This window comes from Carcharhinus amblyrhynchos, chromosome 18 (assembly GCF_965287045.1).
Source record: "Carcharhinus amblyrhynchos chromosome 18, sCarAmb.v2.hapA, whole genome shotgun sequence".
Taxonomy (NCBI): Eukaryota; Metazoa; Chordata; class Chondrichthyes; order Carcharhiniformes; family Carcharhinidae; genus Carcharhinus; species Carcharhinus amblyrhynchos.
The window spans coordinates 12,039,942-12,058,805 of NC_137341.1; the positions used below are offsets into that span (position 1 = coordinate 12,039,942).

An 18,864-nucleotide genomic window follows, 5' to 3' on the forward strand; every position below is an offset into this window, starting at 1 on the left:
CCTGATTTCATTCTGAAATGACTTGGTTCTCATTTTTAGATTTTGCCCGTTTGTTGTAAATTCACGCTCCAGAGAAAATAGATGTTTCTCATCTATCACAGCAAATTCACTTAAAATTTTAAGCACCACAATTAGATCAATAGTCATTCTTTTGTCTTAAAGGAAATATGTAGGGTTACATGGGATGTAAAACACAGAAACAGCTTACTCGGAGTCACCAGTCCATGCCTATGTTTATACAAATCAAGTTTTGGCAGACTGGCAATGTAACCTTTCAAACTGGTGGTCAATGTGCACTGCACCATTGCCAAGTCTTTCATTGCTCAGACTGAAGCACAGTATTCCTGACAGAAATTAAAACACACTCTCAAAAACCATGGAGTAGCTCCCCGACTTCCTCACGTCGTGCTTCAGACCCCTGTGATAAAGGCTGCCATTGCATTACCTTTTTTTAAAAGCTGGATTTTGTATCTCTTCACTCGCTTTGTGTACAATGAAATCCTAGCAACTTCAATTTCTCCAATTTGAAGCTTTTCAATTTCTAAAATACTTCAATTTGAGTATCTCAGGTCCAAAGTAAGTGACTTCAGTTCCACATTGACCACGGTTTTGCTCAATCTATTTCCCTTTAGAACTTCTCATTCAGCTGCACCATTTGCTCTGGCTCCTAACTTGGTGTTGTCCACAAACTAGGATATAAAGAAATCCCATTTCTTCATCCAAACCATTGATAAACTTGATGAAATACTTTGAATCCCCAGAACAGTTCCAGAAAGTGTTTATCCCCACTGTCTCTGATCTCAATATTACTGCCTCCACCATAACCTAAACTTAAGTTGCACCAGTAGCATAGTAAAATGTCCCATGGATCTTCAAATAAGTGTAATCTGACAAAATATGATACTAAGATACATGAAGATATCAGGGCAAGTGACAATGAAGTTTAAAGAGATATTTTTAAGGGAACATCTTAGGTGCAGAGAGAGGCAGACAGACTGAGGAAGGAGTTTCCAGAGCTACATTCTAGGTATTTGGACTAAAGGAAAGGGGGAAAAGGGGTGTAGATTGAAAGATCGGGGAGAAACAAATGGAGGGGGGGACAGAGGTGCTACAGAGGGGTATTACAGGGGCAGTTGGGGTGAGTGGGGGAACTGAAGAGGAGGGGAATGGAGAGAAGAAGAAAAAACCCCTCCATCAATGTAGGAAGCATTGAACATTTTAAAAGGTTAACGCTGAAATATCCATCTTACAAACTGGATCAAAGTGAGCTAAATAATTAGAAAGATTAAATATTACAGCATGAAGGAATTTTTGTATAGTATTGTGCTTCTTGTGAAATAACATTCTTGCTAGATATCAGATTATTTTCATTATCTAGTCACTGTGAGAGTTTGCTGTGTGCAATTTAGCTGTCACATAGTTCACAACAGTGACCGCACCTCAGAAGTACTCAACTGGCTTAGAGTACTCGGGGATATCCTGAGATCAGAAAAGATGCTTTTTAAATGCAAGTCTTTTTTTTAAAATAGGATAACAGTGGTGGCAAATAGAAGAGCTGCCGTGCACAACAGTCCAAAGATGTGCGGGTTAGGTTGATTGGTCATGCTAAAAATTGCCCTTTGTGTCCTGAGATGCATAGGTTAGAGGGATTAGTAATGAGTAGGTAAATGTGTAAGGATATGGGGGTAGGACCTGGGTGGGATTGCGGTTGTTGCAGACTCGATGGGCCAAACAGCCTTTTCTGTACTGCAGGGTTTCTATGATTTCTATGATCCATTATGGATAAAAGTTTGAGATGTGTACGAAAATTTATTCAAAACCTTTGGGCAAATGGAGTTAGAGCACATATGTTTCATAAGTATACAAGAACTACTTTTTGCCAACCGATTCAGTTTTATTAAACATCCAAGGTAGTCAAAAACTCAGGCTGAATGGGGTTAATCATCTGACATTAAATGACAAATCAACATGGATGCATTGGTAAATGTTATATTCGTTTACAATAGCTTGTGGAACTGTAGCACATACAGATAGGCACATTAACATGTTTCAAAGAAGGAGGTACAAAAATATATTCCAAAAAAACGAAGGGACCCAATTTTCTGGATCATTCTCCAAAAGTGCATCCATTGGTATTTCCCTTGCTGTGATCAATTGCTCAGTCTTCGCAACTGACACTGTAAACTCTCGAAAGACTCAGTCCTTGGAGAAACCTTCACAATGGTTCTTATACACATCTGTTTCCCCAAGTACAAGAAAAACAAAGCAATACCTCAATGAGTACAACATCTTGATCCTCTGACAGTTGATTCTCAATGGCCGCAACTGGTGGATCATCATCTGAGTCAGAATCATCTGTGATGGTGATGACTGGAGTATGGCGAGGGTCTCTCCATACTGGAACAGAAATTGGAGAATAAATGACTTGGATGCAACACAAAACTACAACATTGGTTGACACTTTGTCTCACTCTCGTTGTGTTGCCCACAGGTAGCAAATAATATGGTCAGGAGACTGAGCAGCTTGATAATAAATGCAAAAGCCTTGGACAGTTAGAGTGAGAAACACAACATGGATGGAGTGAAATATGATGCTAGGATAAAGTGTGAACGGAGCAGGGAACAATTCCTACAGGCCAATGCCAGGGTGGATTATCTTCACACTGTCAAGCTGGTGAAGTCCAAGGATTGGTTCTGCTTGACGAACTATGTTTGCATAATTGCTTTTTTATTATGGGTTACATATCCATTAGTTGCAGTGTTTCTTCCTTCAAACTAAAAAATGATCATATTTTAGTCAGTTTTAATTGTTTACAATAAGAAAAAGCACAACCACTGTCAATATGATTGCGGCTTGCCCAAATTTTACTGCCTTTTTCCCTTAGTAGTTTGGGTTTAAGGCTAACTGACAACATACCCTGCCCTACTTTATGAAAGACAGGTCTACCTTCCAATTATACAAATTCCTAGTTACATTCATCATACTCTCTCCACAACTTCAAAATGCAAAATAAGAGGCAGTCTTAAATGTATTTGTGCCTGCAGAATGCTTGTGCAAAGTTACACTGGTCGACTTGAATAACTGTAGTCTGCTATCTGGTCGGAGTGCTCTATTCTGGGCAGCTAACAGCTTACACAAAGGACTTTGAGAAGTAGAATACAGCTCACAGCCCGTGTGTCTCCCTTTTGAATAAATTTATAATTTATCTTTTTGAAAAGGGTATTTTGAACCAAGTCATATAACAGCGTTGGGAGAAAAAGACCAGCCCCACCCCCTCCAAACCAACCAGGAAGGGGAACTGAATTACCTAATCTGCACTCCTTAAATTCTGAGGTGCTTTGCATTTTTTTTTTGTCAGCTTTAAGGCTGGGTGGACTAAGCTGAGACATGTTCAATTCTGTTGCTACTGAATGAAGGACTAAGAAATAAAAACGGCACAATAAGCAGTCTCACTAAGAGGCTAACAAACTATTGAAAAATCTCATCAGCCCAATGCACCAATATTCTTGTGGCTGGGATTGTGTCACATCAAAGACAGAATCCAAGTAGCTTTACTCTTCAATCAGCCCAGGAGACAACTTAACGAGGAGTATTTAACACAACACCAAATGTCAAAATGGCAAAATGTTTAATTCCTAACTCCAGTTCCAGCATTTAGGAGAGAATAAAAATTCACAAAGTACAATTTCTCACAAGTATGGGCAGCATGGTGGCACATTGATGAGCACTGCTGCCTCACAGTATCAGGGACTCTGGTTCAATTCTGGTCTTGGGTGACTTTGTGTGGAGTTTGCACATTTTTCCTGTGTCGACGTGGATTTCTTCTGGGTGCTCCGATTTCCTCCCACAGTCCAAAAATGTGCAGGTTAGATTGATCGGCCATGCTAAATTGTCCTTTACTGTCAGGGAGACTAGCTGAGTAAATATGTAGGGTTACGGGCAACGGGCCTGGGTGGGATTGTTGTTAGTGCAGGCTCAATAGGTCGAAATGCCTCCTTCTGCACAGTAGGAATTCTATGGTTCTATTAAAATATACGTTCAGCACTTTAGCAAGATACAGCAGTATAACAAGGTGGTGGTGATCACATACAAACTGCATGTTGTTAACTCAAAAGGTTGGGGGTCAGGGGTAAACATCAGTTTCAATATAATAGATATTTATGGTAAAAGCATTTACAACGTACGCGTTCACCCATTAGATTTGTTCAGAAAACAGGGAGTCAGAATAATTGTAAGAGAGAAAAGAGATAAAAGAACAGTTTTAAACAAAATAACAGCTGCATTGTCATGCTTTCATCTTATAAAGAAAGCAACAACCTTAAGTATTAAAACAAAGAAATTACAAGTTTTTAAAGCTGAACATAAGGGATTTGGCTCCCAATTAGTACCTCCACCACCTTGATATTTTCATGGATATTTCATCAGAAGGGAGCCAAAATGAAAAAAAATTAATAAAAATTGATTCCATTCCAGAAATATTTCTTCAACATAGCTTTAGCTCCCAAGCACTCAACATTAACTTGTTACTTGAATAACCTTCAGGGAAATATTGTTTCACTTCAATCTCCTAATGCAATCACTCATATTACAAAAATACTAAAATTGTACAAATTCCAACATATTTTGATGATGGAGCAGCATATGTGATCTGTTTTACACAACATCTAAATCAATTTACACTTCTGGAGGCAAATAATCATCAATATGAATTTGGCAAATGCAATTGTGTACAATTTAAACTGTGAAAGGGAATGTAAACCTGGATTACCCCCCCTAAAAAGTTGCTGGGGACAAGGATCATTTCAAAGCCAATTAATAGATTTGTTAGGTAAGTATATTAAAAGTTACAGAACCAAGCAGGATAAATGCAAATGGATCAGCCATGACCTAATTGAATGGAGAAGGGCTGAATGTTCATTGCTGAAATAGTCTCCACAAGAAACTGCACAAATACAAGAAATGGAATGGTATCCGTGCTGAAGAAATATTACTAATCATGTGAAAAATTATGCAAAGGCAGCTCCTGTTAACACATTACTTTTGCCATCATTCATTAACACAGTAAAACTACATGAAATAAAACAGCAACATTGATGTGACATTGCAGTACCTACCACTGTGGGAATTTCCTTGGTACATGGAAACATTGATTACCTCCTCCTCCACTCTTCGTTCAGCCATCGCCGCACAATAAACCAGAATCTAGCACTCCAAACGTTTCACATACCTGCAAATAACGGACAACATACTTCAGCCAATGTATTGTCAACCATTAGCATTTCAGCTTAACTGCGTCAATAATTACTTGATTACAAAACAGAAGGGGAACTGTGCAGTTCAAGCTGCACAGCAATGAACGATTTGCTTAAATATCTTCCAAGATCTTCAATCGACAAAATCTGGAACATTAAGACTTGGCTCCAACATGGACATTAAACTAAAAATTTCATATTTGGAAATATATTGGAAGGTATTCACTATGATAAGATGTTAATGCACAATTAAGCACAGGTTATAGTGTGTGTATGCTCAGAGAGATTTATTGATTCAATGGAGTATACTCGATATGTCCAGAAACGCCTCAGTCAGTCAGCAACAGTTAATTGCGCATTCAGCTTTGAATAAAAGGCTTCTTTAACTGTATACAACTTCTACATAAACACACCGAGATAACCAGTTTTGCAAGGCTGTAACTCGATTGAGTGTTCAAGTGTAGAGTTTTCAATGATTGCAGATTTGGCAATCAACCCTCAGATGCATGTAAACAATGGGCAGCCAGTGGGAGGAGGTGTCATCTCAGCAATTCCACTGGTGTTCAAGGTGCATTTGATGCCACATTCTTTAGGCACCCAGCGATCTCCGCTTCTATTCAAACAAGAAACAGTACTGAATTCAGCTCAGACTGCCCCAAACCTGCAGTCACGTGCTGACCTGGCAGCAAGTGTGGGCACAAGCCCAATTTTTCACCTCCTTTCAGTTCCTCCCATTTTACTGGGGGTCACAATGTCGGTTGATCGATGTTCTCCATCTCTTCCTGTCAGTCACCAATTCCTCTTCCAATCCTGTGCTTAAATCTCTCAGGTAACACCTCTCCACTTGATCTGGGACCTTCCTGGCAATCTCAGCTCCATGAGGTCAGTGGTCTCCACAAAAACTCGCCATTGCATTTTAATCTCTTCTTGGCTACTTTTTTTGTTGTTCACACAAAACTCCCCCCCCCCCGCCATGTACTGGTTCCTGATATTGTCCTGATACTCCACACATCCACCACAGCATCCAATCTCATTGTTTGTCTCTTCTTCATGGTGCCCAAGTTGCTACATGGTGGAACAAGGCAGTTTTGTGGGTTCTTCCTTTCAGGAAATGGAGGGCAGGGGGAGAGTCCACTTCCTCAAAGGTTCTCTCTGCAAGCCCACTGCTCCATTACCTACTGTTCAGCAACCACTGTTACAAACAAGGGCAATCAGGATATATGGTGAATGACAGAGGCTATTAAGATGGGGTTTGTTGATAATTGGGTTTTCTCATGGTACAGTCACTACATCACTGCTTTATGTCTCAGGTGCATATTTATATCTGGCTCACAATGCACTTATGTATTGCATTCTCATAACACTGCAACCATCCTGACAATCAGAGTCCAATCTAATACATCATTTGCAAGATCAGGCCAGTGATGCGCCCTGTTTAGATTACACATTTGGTGTTGGGAATTTTCTTCAGAGTGAATTTGTCCTCCTTCCATTCTTACACCAGCTTGTCATCAATGCCAAATTCCCTTGCTCCAGCACAGTAATGAGTTGGCAAATGTTATGTTTAGCTTTAAAGTGGCTTTGTACTTCATTGTTTTTGTAGAAGGACCCATTTCTGTTCATCGATTGCCATGCACAGTCTGCTCCGTGGATCAGTGAGCTTGGTTTGTTCTGTGTAGGTGCATCTTAAACTCCCTCACATCTGAGCAAATCAGCCGATGTTGCCTGCTTGATCCTGTACACCAACTAATAAAGCACTTATAACCCTAAATATATATTTCTGAGCTGATAAATTGAGGTCGACTCTGAACGTGAAAATTGCTCTAAAGAGACATTTATTAACTCAAAAACTGGGGATCAACCCATCAGTCAAGAATAAACATGCACTTGGACAAGAAAGAACTTAGCCTTACGTGGGGGTCAATTTCTAAGTCTCAACCTACGGTATAGAGTCACAGATGTTAAAGCTCCCTCCACTGTGAACACATTGCAAAAACCATTATATGACATGTTCTGATTTGCCCAAAGCCTGCAAATAAAAATGTTAAGTGGTCAGGTTTTAGTACTGGTTGTTTTGTAGGTCATATTTGAAAGTACACTGCACATACAACCAGTTATCTTGTTTTCTTTCCTTAAACTAATGAGGAGCATCCAGCAAATGTGTGCACAGGGAGAATAAGGGCAATGATACCAAGTGAATAGGTGCAGTGAACTGTAACAACGTTACTCCTATTGGTTTTGCAAAATGATTCAAATCAACTGACATCGGGAGAAGAAATATTACTGGCAAGTCAAAAAAAGTTTTATAAACTGACGATAAAATGCCACTGATTTTAAATGCAATACAGACACGAAGAGTTCTTTTAAAACAACATTACCATGGGGTGAGGTGAGATTTAGAAACGTTTGCTGCCCTTTCTCCTTTTGGTGATAAACGGGCTTCTGGGTTTGGACATTGCTATAAAAGATATCTCAGGTGAGTTGCTGGGACATGTTCTGTAAATGGTACACACTGCTGTCACTGTCAGAGTGAGTCAATGTTTAACATACTTGACAGGGTGACAATCATGCGGTCACCTCACCCTGAAAGGTGTCAAGCTTGCAGTGTTCTTGGAACTACGCTGATCCAAGCAAGTGGGGAATATTCCATCAAACATCTGACTTTCCCCTTATAACTTGTGGAAAGGTTTTGGCAAATTAATTGCTGTAAAATATCTAAATTCTGACCTGCTATTGAAGCTGTGGTACTTTGACATCATTGAGCCAAAGCGGTCAAAGATGAGCCTCAGGAGGCTCTGGTGACAATTTCAGCAATCATAATGCCATTGAATGAAAGAAAATGGTTAGATTCTCTCTTGCTGGAGATGGTCATTTCCTGGCATTCACATGGTGTGAATATTACTCATCACTTGTCAGCCAATTCTGACTAAGTCCAGGTTTTGTGGGGGCCTAAGTCCGAGATTGAAGGGTGGGGGTGGAATGCCTGCAAGCAGATGGTGGTGGAAAACTATGTCTGTGATATCCAACAAGGGAATTAAATGTGATCCTTGAACTAAACTTTGACATGTTGAAAAGTAAGGGTTACTTTGTTTTTAAACTAAACTAATTTATCATTTTAAATAGAGACAAACAACATTTTTCAGGGGTACGTTTCCTCCTGTGAAGTTTGTCCTCCTCAGATTTTCACACACTTCCTTGCTGTGCAAAAGTGAAAGAATGTTGTGCATATCATAGTTTAATTACAAAGCCCATATAACTATTTGCTTTAAACTGTGACAAGGTAAAATTAGGTTCATTCTTTAAATAACAGTGGTATGAGAGAGCAGTGTTGACTTCCTTTGAACATGTTGGACAGGTTTTGCTAATATTCTAGACTGACTGGTATTAGCAGGAAGACTTCCAAAAATGGTGACAGTACCTATGGGGAAAAGAGGTTATGGAGTTACATGAAGATCCTATGGACTTGTACTCCTTTGGGTAAATATCAGGAAAGGAGATGGGAATAGTGGAAAATTGGCAAGGAAAGCTAGAGGAACAAAAAAAATGTCAACAGCTTCTCATTCAGAAGAAACTTGAGGCAGGTTTAGGCAATGATTCCAAAAACAAACGTTACAGTCGCCACATCAGTTCATGTTGCAATTTTTGAGGAGAAGCAGTTTCTGTGACTGAATGTCATGAGACTAAGTGCTTAACTCCAGGATTTTGATAAACAAGAAAGTTTTACAGTTTAATTGCTCTCTAAAACCTAGTCAAGTTTCTTTTCAACATTTAACTTAACTATAATTTAATTCAGTGTTAGTCATCAATAAACAACTCACTGCTATCGGCAGCTGCAGTTAGTGAATTAGAACTGCTCTCCTAGCCAGCAGTTGCAGACTTAGATTGGAATTTGATCCAAAGTAAATACAGGAGGTTAGCAGATGCACAAATTAAGTTACACAAAGTTGAAGCTTGAAATTTACCGCAATGGTATCGAGTCTGGTATTTTGGTCGGTGAGGGGAGTCATTGGGGGAAGGTAGGAGGTGCTTTTCTGGACTTTTACAAAAAGGAGTGGCCCAAGAGAGGGAACCGGAAACAGCAAGGCTAGAAACGTGAACACCATAGAGATTAATGAGGTGAGCAAGTAGGTGATGGGTTTTCAGGTTTTATTTCTCTAAACTTAAGCAGTAGTTAAAACTGGCGCTGGTGAGATACAAGTACATTGTTCATCCGTTATCATTGATGAGGACCTCAACACTATTAGTCATAGAAGGGTGGCAGGCAAAAGGCAGGGAATTATAGGCCGGTTAGTTTAACGTCTGTTGTAGGTAAAACGTTAGAATCCGTCATCAAAGAGGAAATAGCGAGGCATCTTGAGGGGAATTGCTTGATAGAGCAGACGCAGCACGGTTTCGTTAAGGGGAAGTCATGTCTGACAAATTTATTGGAATTCTATGAGGATGTGTCTAGGGCGGTGGATACAGGAGAGCCGGTGGATGTGGTCTTTCTTGATTTTCAGAAGGCGTTTGACAAGGTACCTCACAAGAGGTTATTGCAGAAGGTCAGGGGACATGGAGTTGGGGGTAGGGTGTTAGCGTGGATAGAGGATTGGTTGTCAAATAGGAGGCAGAGAGCGGGGGTCAATGGGTGCTATTCGAATTGGCGGTTGGTGACTAGTGGAGTGCCCCAGGGGTCGGTGCTGGGGCCTCAGCTATTTACCATTTATATAGATGATCTGGAGGAGGGAACCGAGTGTATGGTGTCGAAATTTGCTGATGACACCAAGATTGGTGGAATGGCAAATTGCACAGAGGGTGTGGAGAGTCTGCAGAAGCATCTAGATAGGCTGGGCGAATGGGCCAGGAACTGGCAAATGGAATTTAATGTTGGCAAGTGCGAGGTGGTCCACTTTGGTAGGAAGCATGGTAGGAAGCACTATTACTTACATGGCGAAAAACTGCAGCAGGCGACGGTGCAGAGGGACCTCGGGGTCCTAGTGCATTAGTCGCAAAAACCCAGCCTGCAGGTGCAGCAGGTGGTCAGGAAGGCTAATGGGATGCTGGCCTTCATAGCGAGGGGGATTGAATATAAAAGTAGGGAGGTCTTGCTGCAGCTGTATAGGGCATTGGTGAAGCCGCAGCTGGAGTACTGTGTGCAGTTTTGGGCGCCGCACTTACGCAAGGATATTTTGGCCTTGGAGGGAGCGCAGAGGAGGTTTACTAGGCTGATGCCGGAGTTGACGGGGTTGAGCTATGAGGAGAGGCTGAATAAACTAGGCTTGTACTCGTTAGAGTTTAGAAGAATGAGGGGAGATCTCATTGAGACGTATAAGATGATGAATGGGATGGATAGGATCGAGGTGGAGAGACTCTTCCCGCTCAGAAAGGACAGTAGGACTAGGGGGCACAGCCTCAAGATAAAGGGAGTTGAGGAGGAACTACTTCTTCACTCAAAGGGTGGTGAATCTCTGGAATTCTCTGCCCGTTGAAGTGGTGGAGGCTGCCTCGCTAAATATTTTTAAGACGCGGGTTGATGGGTTTTTGATAAGCGAGGGGATTAAGGGTTATGGGGAGAGGGCGGGAAAGTGGAACTGAGCCACGACAGATCAGCCATGATCTTATTGAATGGCGGGGCAGGCTCGAAGGGCTAGATGGCCTACTCCTGCTCCTATTTCTTATGTTCTTATATTCTGAGGCTGATTGTGGTGTGTCCAAAGATGACTGAGCAGGTCAATTTGGGCAAGGAATGTCCTGACACATACTGGACAGACTTGTGTAGATACTGTAGTTGTTGCACTGATGGCTCTGGACTTGCACAGCTCGTGCTTAAATTGTGCTTCAGCAATACACCTTGCTTCGTGAGCTTGACAGCCTTTGTGGATGAGGCAGCACCAGGTAGGGTGGTTTTGTGCCAGCGTTTCCCAGGTGGTCGTGGCTATGTCAAGCAACTTCAGGGAGGCCTTGAGTGTGTTTTGAAACGTTTCTTCTGCGTGCCTGCCTCCCACACACCCCCGCCCCATGTGAGCAAAGACAAGTCATGTGGAAATGATTGAGCTGTCTTGCATGCCTTCGACACACAGTCCACGTTTCACAGGCATACAGGAGGGGAGTGAGTACTGCGGCGCTGTAGACCTTCAGTTTTGTTGCTGGGCTGATTCCTTGACGTTCCCATACAGTGGAATGCAGTCTACCAAAAGCAGAACTTGCCTACGCTATTCTGCAGTTAACTTCTGTATCAATAGTCACTGCTTGGGAGAGGGCGCTGCCAAGATAAGTGAACTGGTCCACTGCCTGCAGTTTCTGCCCTTAGAATGTGATTATGGTTTCTGTGTACGGTGCACGAGGAGCAGGCTGGTGCATGACTTTGGTCTTTTTAATGTTGATGGTGAGTCCAAAGCTGTCACAAGCCATGGAAAATTTGTCCATACTGACTTGTATCTCTGATTCTGGAGCCAGTATACAGGGTGCAGTCATTGGCAAAGAGGAAGTCTCCCTGAACAGTCTCCTTCACTTTGGTGATAGCTTGAAGTCTCCTCAGGTTGAAGAGCTTTCCATCCACTTTGTACTTGAGGCTGATTCCAGCAACACTGCCCTGCAAGGCATCACTGAGCGTGGCAGTAAACATCATGCTGAACAGTGTGGGTGCGAGCACACACCCCTGTTTTACACCACTGGTGACTGGGAATGGAGGATTCTCCGCCATCCAGTCCTCTGGTTATCATGCCATCATGGAACTGGCATACCATCTGAATGAATTTGGGAGGGCAGCCAAACTCTGACATGATCCTCCACAGACCTTGTCGGCTTATAGTGTCGAAGGCTTTCATGAGGTCAACAAAGGTTGTGCACAGCTCACGATTCTGCTCCTGACGTTTCTGAAGTTGGCGCGCAGCAAAAATCATGTCAATACCCCGCGACTTTTGCGGAAGCCACACTGACTCCGGAAGCAGGCCCAGTTCCAGATGAGCGACCAGACGATTTAGCAGGACTCTTGTGAGGGCTTTTTCTGTGATGGAGAGCAGCAAGATTCTTGGTGGTTGTCGCATACTTGCCGATTGTCCTTCCTCTTGTAGAGGTGTACGATGGATGCATCTTTAAGTTTGTGAGGAATGGATCCTTGCTTCCAAAAGGACTGGAACATCTCGGCGAGCTTCTCAGTAAGCAAGTACAGGACCAGCAGCTTTGTAAATCTCTGTGGGTACAGTATCTGCCCCTGGGGCTTCGCCACTGGATAGCTGGCTGATAGCTTTCATGACTTTGGCTACTAACGTTGGGTCATCCATGGCACTACTGATATGAACCTGGGCAATCCTGTTTATTGCCTCATTGTTATTAGATGACGGTCGGTTGAAGACAAAGTGTTCAGCCCATCTCTGCAGGATCTGAGCCTTCTCTGTAATGAGTTGTACCATCTGTACTCAGGAGGGGGGAATTCCCAAGAGATTGAGGTCTGTAGAGAGTGTTGAGGGCTTCATAGAACCGTTTCAAGTCATTACTGTCAGCGTATCCCTGTATTTCATCTGCCTTGGCGCTCAGCCAGGCATCCTGCATTTTATGCAGGTTATTCTGGACTGTCCTGCAAGCAACAGTAAAAGCATTTTTCTTGGCAGCTGATGATGGGTTGTTCTGACAGGCCCAATGAAGATGGTGCTTCATTGTATTACACTCAAAACAAGTATTACACTCAATTAAAAACCTAATTCATTCATCTCTGTATTATAACTATGGATAATTGTGACGTGATAATTTTATTTAGCTAGGCTTCAAGTTTAAAACACATATGATGATAGGGCAGGTGATGTGTTGCAGCTGTTGTACGTGGCTTCTAGTGGATGTCTGTGTGATCCATAGCAACCACATGTGTATAAACTGTCCACAGCTCAAGGAACTTCAGCTCAAGAATTGAGAACCTGGAGTTTGAGCTTCAGACACTTCAATGCATCAGGGCAGGAAAAGGAGCCTCAACATTTTGTTCCAAAAGGCAGTCACATCCAAGGATTAAGTACTTCAGGGACAATAGGCATGGAGATCCAGAGGTTAAGAATGAAGGAACATCATTGTTCCTTCATTGCATTTGTCCAACAGGTTTCACGTTCTTGCAAAATGGGCAGCACAGTAGTTAGCACCGCTGCTTCACAGCTCCAGGGTCCTGGGTTCGATTCCCGACTCGGGTCACTGTGCAAACTCCACACAGACATTCTCCTCGGGTCTTGTGTGGGTTTCCTCTGGTTTCCTCCCACAGTCCAAAGATGTGCGGGTTAGGTTGATTGGCCATGCTAAGAAATTGCCCCTTAGTGTCTAGGGATGCGTAGGTTAGAGGGATTAGTGGGTATAATATGTAGGGATATGGGAGTAGGGCCTGGGTGGGATTGTGTTTGGTGCAGACTCGATGGACTGAAGGGCCTCCTTCTGCAATGTAGGGTTCTATGATCTAAAATAAAAGCAAATTACTGCAGATGCAGGAATCTGAAACCAACAGGTCTGGCAGCTTCTATAAGGAGGGAAAACAGTTGACGTTTCAAGTCCAGACGAGGTTTTGTGACAGCTTTGGCAGACCTGCTGACATTTTCCTGGATTTTCTCTTGATGTTCTTGCAGTTTGTTTGAATGAGGAGGAGGAACTGGAGGAAAAATGAGCAAACTGAATATAGCACGATGGTGCATGGGGGTCATCCACATGAGAGGAGAAAAAGGAAACGTAGTTTTAATAGGGGAGAATATTGTAAGGGAATAGATGGTGTTCTCTGCAGCCGAGGGAGTGACTTATGAAGGTTACGTTGCCTGCCTGTCCAGTGCCAGGGTTAAGTGCTGGCGTTTAAACTATTTAAAATCTACATCAAAGACTTGGATGAAGGGGCCAACTCCATTGTGGTCACATTTGTTGATGACACAGAGATATGCAGGAGAGCAAGTTGTGATGAGGATACAAAGAAGCAGTCAAGATAGATAGATGAAGTGAACAAAAATTTGCCAGTTGAAGCATAATATGGGAAAATGTGGGGTTATCTCCTTGGCAGGGGGAACAAAAAAGCACAGTATTATTTAAAAAATGCTGCACATGAGGATTCTTGTGTATGAATCACAGAAGGTACTTCAAGTGATTGAGAAGGAAAATGAATTGTAGGCCTTTATTGCAAGATGATGGAGTTTAAAAGTTGGGAAGTCTTGTTACAACTGAAATTGGCAAGACTTCACCAATAATAGTGCGCGATGTTTTGGTTTCTTCAGGGGTAAATCTGCATTAGAACAATTCAGAGAAGGTTCACTAGGCTGATTGTCTTCTGTTATGTATGGTCATTGTCGAGCAATTGTGTGGCCTGAATGTAAATTGTCACTAACCACGTCTTCATAGGGGCAGAGACTACTTCAGTATGTTGAGTTGTGAATGGCAATCTGACTTTGTGATGGATGGAACGTCAATGGTGAACCAGCTTAAGATGGTTGGGTCTCGGACATTATCTTGAGGAACTTTTGCTGCTTTGTCCCAGGGCTGAGAGGACCATCATCCAACAACCACTATTACCACATTAGACATGTTTGCTATGACTCCAACCAGTCAAGAGCTTTCTCTAATTTCGATTGTCTCCAATTTTGCAAGGGCTCCTTGATGCCACATTCGTTCAAATGCTGCCTTGATGTCAAGGCCAATTACTCCCACCTCATCTTGGGAGTTCAGCTCTTTGGTCCATGTTTGGACCAAAGATTTAATGAGGTCAGCAGCAGAGTGGCCTCAGCAAAATTCAAATTTAGCATCAGTGAGCAGGTTATTGTGAACTAAGTGCTGCTTCATACCCCTTTCATCATTTTACTGGTGATCAAGAGCAGACTGATGGAGCATAATTGGCCAGGTTGGATATATCCTGCTATTCGTGTACATTACATACTTGGGTAATTTCCCATATTGCTGGGTAGATGCCAGTGCTGTTGCTAATCTAGAACAGCTTAGCTCGGGGTACGACAAGTTCTGGAGCACAAGTCTTCATAATTATTGCTGGAATATTGTCATGGCCCATAGTCTTTGCAATATCCAGTGACTTAAGCCATTTCTTGATATCACGTAGAGCGAATCGAATTGACTGAAGACTGGCACTGTGATGTCGGCCAAATGGATCAACAATTCAGGCTGAAGACTGTAGCAAATCCTTCAGCCTTATCTTTTGCACTGATTTGCTGGGATTCCCCGTCATTTAAGATGGGGATATTTGTGCAGTCTTGTTCTCCTTTTAGTTGTTTAATTATCCACCACTATTCATGACTGATATGGCAGAACTTAGAAATGTTTGTTGTCGGTTGTTTAGCTTCGTCTATCACCTGCTGATCACACTGTTTTGCATGCAAGTAGCCCTGTGTTATACCTTCATGAGGCTGGCACCTCATTTTAGGTATGCCTGGTTCTGCTCCCGACATGCCAACCTGCATTCTCGATTTAATCAGGGTTGATCCCACAGCTTAATGCTAATGGTAGAAGTGGAGAATGTGCCAGGCCATGAAATTACAGATTATGGTTAAATACAAATCTGCTGCTGCTGACAACCCACAATACCTAATGGGTGCCGATTTGGAGTTGCCAGAACTGAAAACTATTCCATTTAGCAGTGGTTTTTCCACACAACAGGTAGCATCTTCAAGGTGAAGACAGAACTTCATCAACACAAGGGTTGTGCAGTGATCATGCCTACTGAGCTTGTCAGGGACAGATGCATCTTGACAGTTAAGTTGGTGGAAACGAAATCAAGTAGTGTTTTGCTCCTGTTGGGTCCCCACTACCTGCTGTAGACCTAGTCTAACAGGCTTATCCTCAGTATTTGGCCAACTTGGTCAGGAGTGGTGCTAAGTGACAATCAGCAGGATGTTATACCATGGAGACCAAAGTCAATGTTGAGGAGTCACAGGCAACTCCCTCCCGACTGTATACGACTATGCCAACACTTCTGGTTGGCCAAAGGGACAGGACATATCTGGGAATAGTGATGGTGGTGACTGAGAAAGTGTCCGTAAGGTATGATACCATGAGTATGACTATGCCAGATTACACTTGAATGGTCTGTCAAACAGCTCTCCACAAGACCCAAATGTTAATAAGGTAACCTTTGCAGGCTTGATAGGGCTAGGTGTGCCACTGCTCTTTTTGGTGCCAAGGTCAATGCCAGGTGGTCCATCCAGTTTCTTTCCTTGTTAACTAATTAAGGCCTGATGCCATGTTACTGACAATGGTGCCACCCACTACAAACACAGACAAATCTGATGACTGGTCGAGATAGTAGTGTTCAATTGCTATTTTTGACAATCAGCAGTCTCTCACAGGGAAAGTGGAGCTGAAAGCACATCACATGGTAACATTATGCAATTTGTTCCAGTGTCCTGCACGGCAGCTCTTTAAGGTTTGTGAACAGGACCTTAAACCAGATCACGTCCAGCTGAGTTACTCAAGTTTTCCCAGAAAACAATGATGTGCAAAGGTTCTGTTTAATAGTACATCGTGCATTGATCAAGCTTGCTGCCCCTGACGGGACGATTACAATTTATTGATTAAGTAATCAAAGGGCAATTGGACCCATCATATCTCACTGCAGAGTGCAGCTTATGTGACCGATATAAAACACAGTACTTAAACCTGGAGTAGTTTACCGTTCTGTCTGACATTTAGTAGCCAGTGAGACAATTTACAATTCACACTGATGTCTGGTTCAGTTAACCTGCAACCAATGCTTTTACCTAAATAAAATATAACAGCAATTCATTGTCAGTTAATTTCAAGATATTTATAGGATCAAGAGAAACCACAGTATGATATACAAATGCAAGCTCCATCATTCAACTTCGCTTATTCCACAGCGTGTACCTCATACAATGATCTTCAATGCCAACAGTGAACTCCCTGCTTGACCATCTTTGCATACAGTGAATGTCACAGAAATCAACCACAGCTCCTCAAAACTGTACCACCATTCATCCAGGGCATGGTTGATATATCTCAACTCCACATGCCCTTGAGCAGCCAGCACTAATTGCTGGCATATAATCCCTTTTGCTACACTCCTCCCAGCCCCAGTGGAAACAATATCTATCCACTTCTTTTATCCTTTAGAAAATCTCAATTAAATAACCCCTTAATCTTCTTTATTCAAGAGAACATAAGCAAAGTCTATGTAACCTATTATTATAATTTAGCTTCTAGCCCAATACCAATGCACTTTTTTAATAGTGGGTCATTACTGGCAACTAAGCCTACCTTATATTCATACACAGTTCTGCCAAGACTTGCCAGCTAAATCATCAGGATGCCAATCTGGTTTCACCAGCATGAACTGGGGCTGAGGAAATGGCTGCCACACCTCAGAAGAGGAAATCAACAGGCAAACTTTGAGCTCCCCGATTAAACCACAGAGCAAATGCACACTGAATTGTAGATATTATTGCTATAAATCAGTGGGTTTCAAAGTGTTTCTTCTTCACACATCGTTTTACAAGCGGAACATTGTCAATTTTACTGATTCATAGAATTTTAAGATATAATCGAAACATGATAAAGACAGTGAATACAAATTTACACATAAAACAGAAAATGCCAGAAAATCTCAGATGATCTGACAGCATCTGTGGATAAATAGAGCCAATGTTTAAAATCCAGATGACCCTTCACAGCTGGACAGAAGGAAAATAGGACAAGATGTAGGAAGGTGGGAATGGCATAGACAAATGAAAAAGGGAATGTAAATGGTGATAAAAGCTAGGAATGGTTCTGATAGTGAGCATTAAGAGGTCAGAATGTGTCAACGGCAAACAAAGATGCAGAGTGAAGGGGTATGACAGAAGGCCCAAGGGGTGCGGGGGGAGGCAAAAACAAGATGGAAAGTCGGATTTCAGGAGTGGACAAATAAAAGTAAGAACAAAGTAATATAAATGGATTAATATGATGAAAAGAAGAAATAAAATCAAGTGAAAGGGAATGGAGTGGAGGTGGAGGAGAGTGTTCATGCTCTGAAATTGTTGAACTCAATCTGCAGTCCAGAAGGCTGTAAACTGCCCAATTGGAAGATGAGCTGCTGTTCCTCCAGTTTACGCTGGGCTTCACTGGAACACTGCTGAAGGCCAAAGATGGACATGTGGACAGTGGGGTAGGGTTGTGTCTTGAAACGGCAAGTCAAACAAAGATCTGGGTCCTGCTTGCAGATGGACGAAAGGAGTTCAACAAAGTGGTCACCCAGTTACGTTTAGTCTCTCTGACGTAGAGCACAAATTAGAGAGGTTGAGGCGGAACATCACGGCACAACTACAGTGCAACAGCAACTTGTCTTTTGTTTTTACCCTGGAGAAAATTTACATGCAACTGATTTGTACTGGTTTTACATTCAAGCATTGCAATGTGCGAACTTCCGCAACCTATCAGTCGAAATCCCAGTAATTCCTTTTGTTTTCCACATGATATATTCTCTGATTTTGCACCAATTCAGAGATGCAGTCAATACAATTCTCTGCAGCTCATTTTCAAACTTCCAATTCATACATAAAAGACAAAGTCACTTCAGCTTCCTGGACTAACAAAACTTACTTAGATTCACGGCCAAAAGATCTAGGAGTTGCATAGATCAAGGTTACTTGATTTCAGCGTACGTCTGGTTTCTACAATTTG

The 18,864-nt window shown here is 42.2% G+C and overlaps 1 protein-coding gene across 1 annotated transcript in view; it reads right to left on the minus strand.

Annotated features, from left to right (window-relative positions):
* Positions 1–18,864, minus strand: part of rnf216 (ring finger protein 216) — a 201,859-nt gene that overhangs the window by 162,563 nt on the left and 20,432 nt on the right. The window contains exons 2-3 of the mRNA XM_080206384.1: positions 5,116–5,228; positions 2,273–2,397 (exon numbers count right to left, since the gene is read on the minus strand). Coding sequence (XP_080062510.1) covers positions 2,273–2,397; positions 5,116–5,182 — 192 coding nt within the window. The 5' untranslated portion in view covers positions 5,183–5,228. The remainder of the gene's footprint in view (positions 1–2,272; positions 2,398–5,115; positions 5,229–18,864) is intronic.